The sequence below is a fragment of the Nannobrachium achirus genome (assembly GCF_963921795.1).
Source record: "Nannobrachium achirus genome assembly, chromosome: 11".
In the NCBI taxonomy this organism is placed as follows: Eukaryota; Metazoa; Chordata; class Actinopteri; order Myctophiformes; family Myctophidae; genus Nannobrachium; species Nannobrachium achirus.
Genome location: NC_137820.1, coordinates 5548275 through 5561514, shown reverse-complemented (window position 1 = coordinate 5561514; position 13240 = coordinate 5548275). Strand labels below are relative to the sequence as shown.

The following is a 13240-nucleotide window of genomic DNA, read 5'->3' as shown; positions in this document are numbered from 1 at the left end:
AGGAGTCTAACTAGGGGTTTGTCATGATGCTGAATCCATTGCAAGCATTTGTTTTGCATACAATAAACATTGGTTTAGTGGTTTAGATGGTTTAGTGATGAAAAGTCACAGTTTTGTGGGCGTTTTCTGGGGTCATTTGTAGCCCAAGGAATGTTTTTTGTGCTTGCAATGGATTCAGCATCATGACAAACCCCTAGTTAGACCCCTCACATCCTACTTAAATTAAATACCCCCCCAAAAAATGTTTTTTCTGGGTATTTTCCTCCTGTATAGAAAGTCGATGGGAGCTCAACTTTATTTGGCCGCTGTGGCTCCTTAAAGTGAAATCACTTACCCTACCTTTAACATTTCATAGACGTGATTAAAAGTACGCCATCTCCTCTGATTTTATTTTTGAAGTGCTCGGAAGTGCATTCCTCTTTTGTTTCAAGCTTTCACTCGGCCTGTATTATGGAGGGGATGGAGGTCTTGTGGGGGGAGTGGTTGTCCAGCTCTCTCCAGGTTCTTTCTCACTCTGCCTGTATTATGGAGGGGATGGAGGTCTTGTGGGGGGAGTGGTTGTCCAGCTCCCTCCAGGTTCTTTCTCACTCTGCCTGTATTATGGAGGGAATGGAGGTCTTGTGAGGGGAGTGGTTGTCCAGCTCCCTCCAGGTTCCCGAGGAGCAGGTGGGGCTGCGGTTGGCGGTCATCCTGGTCAGCAGCGTGGTCCTGCGCAGGCTGCTGTCCGAGTCCTCCTTCCTGAAGTCCTGGCTGCTGAGCAGGAGGCGGCGGCAGCAGCACTGGAAGCCCCGGCTGAAGTCCTGCAGGAGGTGGCCGCTGAAGACCATGTAGATCCACGGGTTGCAGCAGCTGTTGAGACTGGCCAGCAGCGCAGACAGCGTGACCGCCGTGTTCTCTGATTCTGAGAGAGAGAGAGGAACAGGTTTGTCCACATGTGTTCAAATATAATGTCCATGTATTTGCAAAAGAAAAAACAGTGTTTGCTTAAATGGTAAATGGTGCATTTATATACAGTAGCGCTTTTATCCAAGGTGCTTTACAGAGATTCACCCATTCACACACACATTCATACACCGATGGCGGAGGAAACCATGCAAGGCACTCTCCTGCACACCGGGAGCAACTTGGGGTTCAGAGTCTTGCTCAAGGACTCTTCGACATTAACTCAGGTGGAGCCCGGATTCAAACTGGGAACCTTTCGGTAACCCTTCGTGCTCTATTGTCGGTTTCTCTACCCCTGAGCTATGCCCCCCTGCTTATTCACATCCATAATAATTTAAAAACATGCACTATTGACACGTTTCACACAGATTTAATTTCTTTGTTAAATAGTTACTATATTGATTTTAAATCATTGAATCGAATCGTATCGCCATGAATGAACCAATAACATCCATGTATTGTATCGTCAACCATTTTATACGTTATGCGTATCGTATCGTTGTCAAAATTTATTGTTAGACCCTCACTACTCACCATCCCACTGGAAGTTCTCGTCCCACACCGACCACATCTGCACGATGAAGAACGGCGCCCAGCACACGATGTACGCCAGAACGATCACGAACGTCATCTTCACCGTCCTCAGCTTGGCCCGGGAGATGGTGGTGATGCTGCTGACCGAGTTCTTCCCGATCAGTCCCTTCTTGGCGGCGGCCGTGGCAGCCCCGGCTCCTCCTCCCCCCGCCCCCGCAGCGGCCGCCGCCGCTGGCGGCGTTTTCCTGGTCTTGTACTTGATGTTCTTCCAGATGCAGTGGCAGATGAAGCCGTAGCAGAGCATCAGCACGGCCACGGGGACCAGGAAGATGCCCACGGTGATCCAGGTGATGTAGGCCTTCAGGCCCCACGGAGCCACGAAGTGGCCCCAGCAGTCATAGACCTGGGAGTAGTAGGGTGGGGCAATATGGAAAAATACAATATCACAATATTTTTCCAAGCGGTATCACGATACACGATCTTATCGCGACTCTTTTTCCTGTTGCTTTTTATGTTTCTTTTTTTTTTTTAAGTTACTTAACAGTACAACCACCTACAAGGTAACACAAACTAACAGAAAAAGGAGTAACAGACCATTTATATATATTATTAGAGTTCTCAACGGGCCTGAAAATTAAGGCCCGGCCCTAACTGGGCAGGCCCGAGGCCCTACCCGACCCGACAATTAGCATACATTTTAGGCCCTACCCTACCCTAAATGTCAGTCGGGTTCGGGTATGGTCGGGTTCGGGCAGAATTTAAGAACTCTAATATATATACGATATCTCTGAAAAGGCATATCGTGGAGACATTGTATCATCTCAACGATATGTATCACCACATGGCCCAGCCCTACCTGGGAGCCGTGCTTGACCTCGCTGAGGGAGAAGATGAAGTACTGAGGCGAGCTGAGAGCCAGGCTGCACAGCCAGGTGCAGATGATCATGAGGTAGGAGCGGCGGGTGGACTGCTGCAGGGTCTTCAGAGGGTGGCAGATGGCCATGTAGCGGTCCAGCGTCATCATCACCATCATGTAGGTGGAGGCGAACATCCCCATCACCTGCAGGGGGCGTGTGGAGGAAGACAAGTGTTGAGGTTGTGATCACCATCACAATATAATTTAAAAAAAATCACACCCAATGTGAAGTGAGCGATGGTCGTGCTTGCATAACGTCTTCAATTGGTAATTGGTGATGTAGTACAGGCTACACACACACATATTAGGGCTGTCAAAATTTGCCAAAAATAGCATTCGAATATTCCCTCTAAAATCCACCGTTGATTCGAATAAATTCGAATATTCGAATAATTCTAATAATTCGAAGCATTCGCACTTCGAAGCTGTTTATTCTAATCTTTTTTTTTTTTTTTTTTTTAAGAAACCTTTTTCTTTAATTATTTCTTTTATTTGCATTGTTATATTGCTGTTGGTGTACTGACATATTAACTTGTTTATTATTGTGATGTGTTATCTGCTTATTGTAAGTCGCTTTGGATTAAAAGCATCTGCTAAATGCCTAAACTGTAGACAGTCGCGGTCGTGCAGGTCTGCATTGGTCAGGGACGTGCAAAGAATGTTAAGAGAGGCAGGGGCTGACATTTCTAAAAGGGCATTTTGGTGGACAATTCTCTCTTAAAAGGGCAGGGGCTCAAGCCCCGTTTGATGTCTGTGTGCACTAGGGTTGGGTACCGAAGTCGGTACTTTTAATGGTATCGACCGAATCACGTCGGTACTACCGAGTATCGATTGAATTAAAAACGAACGGTACCAAGTTTCGGTACTCTTGAACGCACCCGTGGCCGGTCGCATCCGTAACAACATTGAATTGCTTTAGTAAACTTGCGTAGTTGCGTTACTGTGAAATGGCCCACAACTGAAAACATCCGACAATAGCCAACGATGTTATTATGATGATCCAACGTCTATGATCTCCGGCTGTGACACTGTGTGAGCATCGATCGTCACCTCTCCCCAGTCCCCAGTCCCCACGCTAACGCTGTGGACCAGAGCTACTCTCCCCATAGCCTCTCCCCCTCCGCTCGCTGCTCTGTCTTCAGGCAGCAAAGGACTGTCACCCTTTCCGTGAAAGCCTTTTTCTGTGTTGTATTAAAAAAAAGAATACAGTCCCGGGAGAGATGTGTAGTATGGTACATGTGTCTTTAGTTCCGACCGCCTAGAAAAAGTAATTGATCGGTTGAAACAAACTTTTTAAGCATGTTTGTGTTTGTTTCGCCAGCACAGCCACCCTGCCTCTGTAACTCCATGCTGCCGCTGCGCGTTCATGTATGCAGTAGACGCGAACGCGCATTCACGTTCAATGTAGTTGCATTCAACAGCGCAAATTGTTGATGTGAGGTTTAAGAATAAAGAGAAGCAAGGTCTTATTGTCACTAGCTACTCTAGTCTACAGGGACAAGAAGCAAGATGCAATGTTGTGATTGAGGTGATAATAATAATAAGAAAAACTAAGATAAGGTACAGTAGGCTAAGATGATGATGATGATGATGATAATAAATAACAATAATAATAAAAAATTAAAAACGTCAACAGTATAGCCATAGAATAGCTGTATAAAGAATGTGTTCTATTGCAGACAAACACTTGTATATAAAATAGCAGCCATAGTAGCAGTAATAGTAGTTCCATCAACTACAGTAAGCCTACTACTATACTTGACATGACAATGGCTGAACCACTGTAGAGGGCCTTAATAACCTATTGTGGTGTGTAAAATAGCCTATAGAAAAAAGTTAATAAGGGTAATAATAATAATAATAAAAATAAGAAATAAAAAAGTATCGAAAACGGTATCGAAAAAGGTATCGTATCGATTCCCAGGTATCGAAAAAGGTATCGTATCGATTCAGAGGTGAACGATACCCATCCCTAGTGTGCACGTGCCTGGCGTTAGTAAAAGCAAGAGCAGCTGCCAGCATTGCATCGTCGTTGCGAAGCGTCACAGCAGCTGTGATGGAGTTGGAACAGCCACGACAATGACGACATGAAACGAGCAATTATAATCACACCAATGGATTATGTTTTGGTTTGAACCAAATTAGGTAGTCTACAAGAGTGTGACGGAGGGAGTTTTACCGTTACCGTGGCTGCGTGCGGGGATACTGACTCGTGAGAGAAGAAATCCATGCTTTGTGTTTTCGGTGGAGAAGTCTCGTTGTCTGGCTTCCCGTCACTACCAAATGAGTCGCCCGTTTCAGCTTGACTCGTTAATCATTCTGAATCAACGTAAGCAAGTTTAAAAGCACTGAGTGTGCACTGCGAGGCGAGTACATCTCTCCACTCCGTCGGAATGGAGAGAGCCTCCCCTGCGGAGCGGACGACGGCCAGTGACAGTGTGAAGGGAAAGTTAAGCAGCTGGAGGTTTATTCTTCGCCGTATGACGGTGTTGCTAAATAGGCACCCTTAATTTACAAGCCCACAACGTATTGGATCAGCGACGCATTGTGGACTTGTAGATCAGCCCACTTTTGCAGCAGCGAATGGAGACTTCTGCCTTGCGAGACCAGCCACCTTTTAACGTTCCATGCGCCCAGAATCTCGAGAGAAGTGCGGTAGATTTGTTTTAATTAAATATAAATTAATTCGAAGCTCAATTTTTTACTTTCGAATATTCTTTTATTGTTAACATTCGAACGAATATTCGAATAAAGAATATTCTTTCACACCCCTAACACATATTGCTATGGCAAATGCGGAGGAAAAAGACTAGGATATAGGTCTAGGATGTAATTGGTGATGTAATATGGCTACGCACACACACATATTGCTATTGCAAAACGCTGAGGAAAACACATTGCTATGGCAAAACGCTGAGGAAAAGTGGCTACAGACACACGCACAGCCACTCATAGGAGCGGTTTACCACCGCTCAAAAATGCCACAATTTTAGGATAGTTACAACTGGTAATTTTTGGGCTGGGCGGCCACTAAGTGTAGAGGGCCAATCCTTCAGTAGCACCGGCCCACAGAGCAGAGACACATCAACCAGTAAGACTCCCTAATCGGGAGATAAGCGACCGTCAGGTCGCAGCGTGATTTTAGGCCAAAATGTGTAGGAGCAGTGTCCAAAAATGTGTTTGAAAAGATTGGCCTGATGGTGGCGCTATGTGGGACAGATCCATGTTGATGACATGGGTGTAGACATACTGTGTAGCGATTTGCGTGATTTTAGGGCAAAAATTGTAGGAGCAGTGTCCAAAAATGTGTTTTGCAAGAATCGGCCTCATGGTGGCGCTAGAAGAGGGCCATGTGAGAATTGATGGGTTGATAGGTTGTGGTTTGGCAGGCAAGGACTGTGTGTGCAAAATTTGGCATGGATCGGAGCAACGGTTGCGGAGATATGAGCAGGGCAAAAGTGTGACAGACTGACTGACAGACTGACTGACAGACTGACTGACGGACACCTGGTCGAGGTTTTGACAGTAACTGCGACCTGACGGTCGCAATCACATGATTGGTCCACTGGCTTGTCTATCGTCTGAATACTGGCCTAGTAGCCCAATCACAGGCTACTGTGGCCCAGGAGTCCCACCCAAACATTTAACAGCATACAAGCCAACAACGCGCCGCTGCCTCGATGTGTTGTGGAAGTCCTGGCTGTTCGGGTTGTGGTGGGCCGGTCTGGGCCAAGATGCCAGGGCCGAATTTATGTCCCAGTCCGGCCCTGAATATAATATGGCTCATATCACAAAAGACTGTTTAGACTGCAATAAAAGGTGTATTTATATTCACACGCTGCATGTCAATACATGTGGCCATTCGCTCTGGAGCCCTATTGATTATTTAATGGGGTTTTTTGATTGATTGATTGAAGACTTTATTAGAAGTTTGCATAGGAAAAGGTACAGTTTCATGACGGTACAGTTCACTGGTACAAGGTCTACTAAAAGGAGATCCATGAAAAGACTAAGCTTATTTCCACAGGAAACCATTAAAGTATCTCATATAACATTGAATGACAGACGAATAAAACACAGTACTATGCAGTAGATATGTAAATAAAAATAAAAATGAGAGAACAAAAAAAAAGGAAAACAGTAATTCAAAACAAACAGTAAGTATATACAAAGAAGGGGCAGGGAGGGTAGGGTTGGGCTAGGCTAGTTTTTTTTTACCAGTTGCGAACGGCTGCTGCCTGTAAGTGGTTTTTCAGGGCAATTTTAAAGGATGCTAGTGATCCACACTCCTTTATGGCCTTCGGTAAGGCTTTCCACATTTTGGTGGTATAGCAGAAAAAAGAGTTTGACCCTTTGTTGGTTTTGACTCTGGGTTGAAAGTGATCTGTGGCGCTGCCTCTGGTGTTGTAATTATGGACATCCTTAATGTTTATAAAGTATTTTGACAGGTACTTGGGTATCATAGTGGTGTAGTGTATCTTGTACACCAGGCCCAATATCACTGGGATTTGTATTTACATAATGTGTTGCATGGAGAAGATGGCTTGTCCTAAGACAGGGCCCAGGGAGTTGAAACATTAGAAAATATTAAAACAAGGGTCAACTATATCTCCTGACAAAATGTAGCCTACTTTCGGTCGGACCATAACAAAGTCACATACATATCGTCGTTGTCGGGTGAAAACCGTGTATGTCAAAAACCGTTCGTTTTGCATTATTCATTTAAAAAATGATTTAAACTAGTGAAAACAGCCGATCTACAAGCACACAACGCCTCGCAACGCGTGCTTGTAGATCGGCTGTTTTCACTACTTTTGTGCGACAGCCTTGTACGATGAAGCAGGGCTTTACTTTGCGAAAGAACATACACATTTGAAACTTGGAGATACGACGTTTCAGGTTTCCGCCTGACAACGACGATATGCATTATTCGCAATTACAATATTTTATTTAACTATCATCATCAATATGGTCTTGTCAGGTGTGTGCTCTGAACAAAACACTAATAACTCACATTACCAAAGGTAACCAGAGTCAGACATGCAAGGTAGAAAGTAGAACAAAATAGCCTTTCTTTGACGCCTTCTGAATGAGACAACAGGGAACAAGGAATCCTGACAAATTATTGCGACCGTCAGGTCGCACTTACTATCAAAACCTCCACCAGCTGTCCGTCAGTCCCTCCGTCAGTCTGTCTGTCACACGTCACACTTTTGCCCTGCTCATATCTCCGCAACCGTTGCCCCGATCCATGCCAAATTTTGCACACATACTCCTTGCCTGCCAAATCACAACCTCCACCCATCAATTCACACATGACCCTCTTCTAGCGCCACCATGAGGCCAATTCTTGCAAAACACATTTTTGGACACAGCTCCTACAATTTTTGCCCTGAAATCACGCAAATCGGTACACGGTATGTCTACTCATGTCATCAACATGGATCTGTCCCATATAGCGCCACCTTCAGGCCGATTTTTTAAAACACATTTTTGGACCCTGCTCCTACATATTTTGCCCTAAAATCACGCAAATCGGTACACAGTATGTCTACACTCATCTCATCAACATGGATCTGTCCCATATAGCGCCACCAACGGGCCAATTTCTTCAAACACATTGTTGGACACTACTCCTACCCATTTTGCCCTAAAATCACGCTGTGACCTGATGGTCGCTTATCTCCCTATTAGGGAGTCTTACTGGTACCATAAAACATTGTTGTTTGACTGGTGCTGGCAGGCCTTTTATAGTACAATTTAGGAATGAAGCTGCGGGCCGTATGAAATTAGGGTCGAACTAGGAACCTTCCGGTTGCCAAGCTCCCACTGCTCTACCCCTGACTCTACACTGCTGCCCTCAATACCTGTCAAACTACTTCTCCAAAGTGAATGACATCCACAGCCACAACACCATGATCTTGTAGCCTGGCGTTGCCAGACTCTATCCACCGGCAGTGGGGGGGATGAGTGAGTGTCTGGCCAAACCAGGCTAATGATCTGGTAACACCCAACTTTAGAACAAACATGAGAAGGTTCTCCTTCTACTACTCTCTCCACCATGTAGAAGGCCCTGACACAGTCCATTAAAGATGTGATAGTGTTTTGTTGAAATGGTAAAGCTCTATTCTGATGTGTTTTTGCTGATTATACTGAGCAAACACTATGGGGCTGTTAAGTATGACATCATTTTGTAGGCGGAGGAGAATTTCTGCCCCCAGTTTCCGTGAATCTTTTGACTATTTTTACTATTTACACATTTTTCTTCTCTTTGCTGTTGAAAGGAAAGTGTTAGAATTATACTTTAGTCGTTATTTTTGTCTCGGATCTGTTGAAATAGCAAGGGACAGAAAATGCTCTCGGGGCAGAGTTCTCCTCTGCCTACAAAATGATGTCACAGCTTAAAAGCCCCTATCACAATATAGAGCTATTTAAAGGTAGGGTAAGAGTTAAGTGATATGTTTTGTGTTAAAAAAGTAAAGCACTGTAGTGTGATAGTAATCAGTGTTTGTTCAGTAACTGAACAGCTGAACAGCTATGTATTGTGACAGTAATCATTGCTATAGAGTGTTTGTTCAGTAACGTGTTAAATAGCTCTATATTGTGACAGTAATCATTGCTATAGAGTGTTTGTTCAGTAACTGTGTTAAATATCTCTATATTGACTTGTGACAGTAATCATTGCTATATAGTATTTGTTCAGTAACAGTGTTAATAGATCTATATTGTGACAGTAATCATTGCTATAGAGTGTTTGTTCAGTAACAGTGTTAAATAGCTCTATATTGTGACAGTAGTCATTTCTATAGAGTGTTTGTTCAGTAACAGTGTTAAATAGTAGTATCTCACTGTCATTGTTAAACAAAGCAAAATACTCAGAAACTAATAACACAACCTAATAGTGCAATGTCAAAAATCAGTGCAAAAAAAAAAAAAAAAAAACAGCTCAGAGAAGAAGAAACTAGGAAGCGTGTCACCGCAAGACGCACATGAGCACTCTCCCTGGAAGGTCCTTAGGGGGTCAAAGTCAATACAGCAATAGTTCCGTCAGTCTAAGTTACATAGGAAGACCTTTTCAATCGTCCTTTATGTGTCTTGTTGTACAGCTTAAGGGCAGCCGGTACAAAAGAACATGCATGTTCTATTAAATGCAGAGCTGGAGAGACATAGAGACTCCTGTTACTGAACAAACACTCTATTCTAATAGCCTATTGCAGTGTTTCTCAACCACTGTGCCTGGGGACCTTTGGTGTGCCCCTGGGAAGGGTCAAGTGTGCCCCTTGAAACTGCTTGAAAGCCAGTATTGTATTTATCATTTTAAAAATTATTTAAACTAGTGAAAACAGCCGATCTACAAGCACACAACGCCTCGCACTCGGCTGTTTTCACCGCTGTTGTGCGACAGCCTTGTATGATGAAGCAGGGCTTTACTTTGTGAAGAAACGTACAAATTTGAAACTTGGAAATACAAGGTTTCTTCCTGGCAGTGACGATATTTACACCCCCGTGTTATGTCGGTGTGACCATGGATTCTTGGGACATGAAAAGTGTGCCCATGCAGAAAAAAGGTTGAGAAACACTGGCCTAGTGGACAATTATTTTAATCATATCCTACCTTTAAAGAAGTAGATTACCCCAAAAGGACTTGTTTTTCTATTGATTACTCATGCCATGGAGACTTGAGTTCAACTATATGTTACGTTTTTTTTGTCACATTCCTAATGTGATTAATGAATTAATGGGGACCATTCCGGATGGGGAGTTGGGGACCCAAATGGTTGCATCCGAAATCAATGGGGGTAAATCCTAATAATTTTGTCTTGCGACAAATAGGAACAAATATACAGCCTAATTGAACTCAAGTCTCCATGGCATGAGTATACTGCCCTACAAAGGCAGAGTGCAGTAACTATGTTAAAGAATTTCACAAAACAAATGTTTAAAAATGCTACAGCTGGTCAGCCAAATGAGATAAAGGCATACAAGTGATATTTCACTAATTGGATATCTGTTCTTGAGCTAAATGCTCATCCCCCAATATCATGAAGGCAAATTTGACCTTTGGGTGACACAAATAAGTCGGTGTGTCTAAAAGCGTAGTTAGGCTATACTGCACTCTGCCTTTGTAGGGCAGTGTAGCCTAATCAATAGAAAAAAGGTCATTTTGTTAAACTACTCCTTTAACATTATAGGTTAATTTCAACAACAAATATTGGTGATTGCCTCTAAATCGATATATTCCTGGTTCATCGCCTCCTACCGATGCATCCATCGCAGCCTACGTGCAGGTGCTTGACTATCCTACAGTCCTACTGTTGGTTACTGTTAGTTCTGCTATACCACAAAAATGTGGAACGCCTTACCGAAGGCCTTAAAGGAGTGTGGATCACTATAGCATTAGAGATGGACCGATTGCAAAATTCTTGGCCGATACCGATCCACCGGTTTTATGAAGGTCTGACCTGCCAAAACCGATTTTTCCGATTTCTTTAGCTAAGAACTAGAAAATAGGGTTGCTCCAATACCCCTTTTTCAGGCCAGGTAGGCCTACAAGACATACTTCAATTTGAGTGTACCAATAAGCTAGAAGAACACAAATGGCAAATCAATCACAATAGTACAATATCCAAAATCACAGACAATATCCAGTCTAATATGACCGTCTGGACTAGGCAGGAGGAAAGCAGGTGACGCATGCTTTTTTCCCTTCTTTTTGGAGACGACATTGACACAGGATTATGGAATATATCCTTAAAGGTAATCAGCACCATCTGTATTCTGTAGGCTGCCAAAGTAGACTGGCTGCTACTTGCTAATATTTACTTTAGTTACAGGACCAGAGCATCATGCTGTGCTGTGCCATAGACACAATTGGCATAAAACCAGTATTTATGTCAGTGACCTGCCGATCACCGATTCGGCCGGTTTGATATAATACCTGCCGATTTTTGATATTGGCCGATACCGATGTCCATCCCTATATTGCATCCTTTAATATCGCCTGAAAAACCACTTACAGGCGGCAGCCGTTCGCAACTGGTAAAAACAAACATAGCCCAGCCCTACCCTCCCCTCCCCTGACCCTTCTTTGTATTTACCTACTGTATGTTTTTATTTTTTTTATTTTTAAATTGTTTTACCCTTTTTTTTACTGACTATATCTACTGCATTGTACTGTGTTCTATCCGTCTGTCATTCAATGTTATATGAGATACTTCAATGGTTTCCTATGGAAAAAAGCTTAGTCTTTTCTAGGATCTCCTTTTTGTAGACCTTGTACCAGTGAACTGTACCGTCATGAAACTGTACCTTTTCCTATGCAAACGTCTAATAAAGTCTTCAATCAATCAATCAATCAATCAATCAATCAATAGTTGACCTTGTACCAGTGATTTGTACTGTCATGAAGCTGTACTTTTTTCTATTGCAAACTTCTAATAAATTCTTCAATCAATCAATCAATCAATAGTTGACCTTGTACCAGTGATTTGTACTGTCATGAAGCTGTACTTTTTTCTATTGCAAACCTCTAATACATTCTTCAATCAATCAATCAATCAATCAATCAATCAATCAATCAATCAACCAACCAATCAATCAATCAATCAATCAATCAATCAATCAATCAATCAATCAATCAATCAATCAATCAATCAATCAATCAATCAAACTGAAGGCAGCCTATACCTGCAGGTGCTTGACTATCCTGCAGAGGAAGTCTGGTCCGTAGAAGCGGTAGGTGACCTCCCAGCAGAGCTGGGGCAGCACCTGGAAGAAAGCCACCACCAGGTCTGCCAGGCTCAGGTGCTTGATGAACAGGTGCATGCGGGACGCCTTCTTCTTGCTGCGCTGCATGGCCAGCAGCACCGCCACGTTGCCCACCACGGCCACCACCAGCGACACCGACAGCACGGTGATCTCCAGCCGCGCCACCTCCTCGTTCCGGCCGAACGGATCCGACGTGTCGTTGATGATGTTGTTGCTGATGACAGAGTCCTGGACGGTGTAGTTGTCCGCAGGAGAAGAAGTCCCCGTCGTGGCCGTTACCATCACCATGGGGTCGTTGGTGACCGTGGGACGGAAAGAGTGGTTGTTTAGTCCGCTTAGCAGCAGCGTGGGGTCGGGAGCACTGTGCATGGTGGTGAGGGCGCAGCGCAATCCTCCCCGTTGCGCGCTGCCTGCGCGCCCTGGCTCCACACGCAGTGTTCCCTCAATCCCTCTGTCTCTATCTCTCTCTCTCTCTTTCTCTCTCTCTCTCTCTCTCTCTCTCTCTCTCGTGTGTGCATGTGTAACAAGCTGACTTGAAGCGCACACAGAGGACCCAGCTCTCTCCTCTGGCGTGTGGAGAGACTGCCCGCAGCCTTTTAAAGTCAGGTCCAGGGGCGTCACAACTCACAAGGGGGGGAGGAAGTGGGACTGAGTTACCAGGGCAAGGTGGAGGGGCCTTAATTATTTTATACTTTTGCTATTGAAAAATAGCAGATCTACTAGCTCGAGTGCCGCGCCCGCGCTGCGAGCTTATAGATCTGCTATTTTTTTTTCTCGTGAAAGTGAAAATGTGTGCAAATCTTTGAATATTATGTATTTTTAAGCGAACATTTGTAACTCAAATTTTGCTGCTGTGCTGTGGGGGTCCCTGTAACTAAATATTTTGAGATTGGGGTCCGTGGCCAAATACATATCATTTTGGGGGCCCTTCACATGAAAACGTTTGAGCACCACTGACCAAAAAAAATAGCAGATCTACAGATCCGTGAGCTTGTATATCTGCTATTTGTCAATAGTTAAAGCACAAATGTAATGCGTAATAATGCGTTCCCAGTCTAAACGGGTTAAACCTCCCTCCTC

The 13240-nt window shown here is 44.0% G+C and overlaps 1 protein-coding gene across 1 annotated transcript; it reads right to left on the bottom strand.

The window, feature by feature from the left end:
• Positions 1 to 267: 267 nt before the first annotated feature.
• LOC308293669 (arg8-vasotocin receptor-like) lies at positions 268 to 12529 on the bottom strand (the record flags this gene model as incomplete). The annotated part of the gene is made up of 4 exons (XM_080736264.1): positions 268 to 901; positions 1477 to 1879; positions 2333 to 2536; positions 12080 to 12529. The coding sequence occupies 4 exons, from the start codon at positions 12527 to 12529 to the stop codon at positions 585 to 587; spliced, it is 1374 nt and encodes a 457-aa protein (XP_080592390.1). The 3' UTR covers positions 268 to 584.
• Between the last annotated feature and the right edge of the window lie 711 nt (positions 12530 to 13240).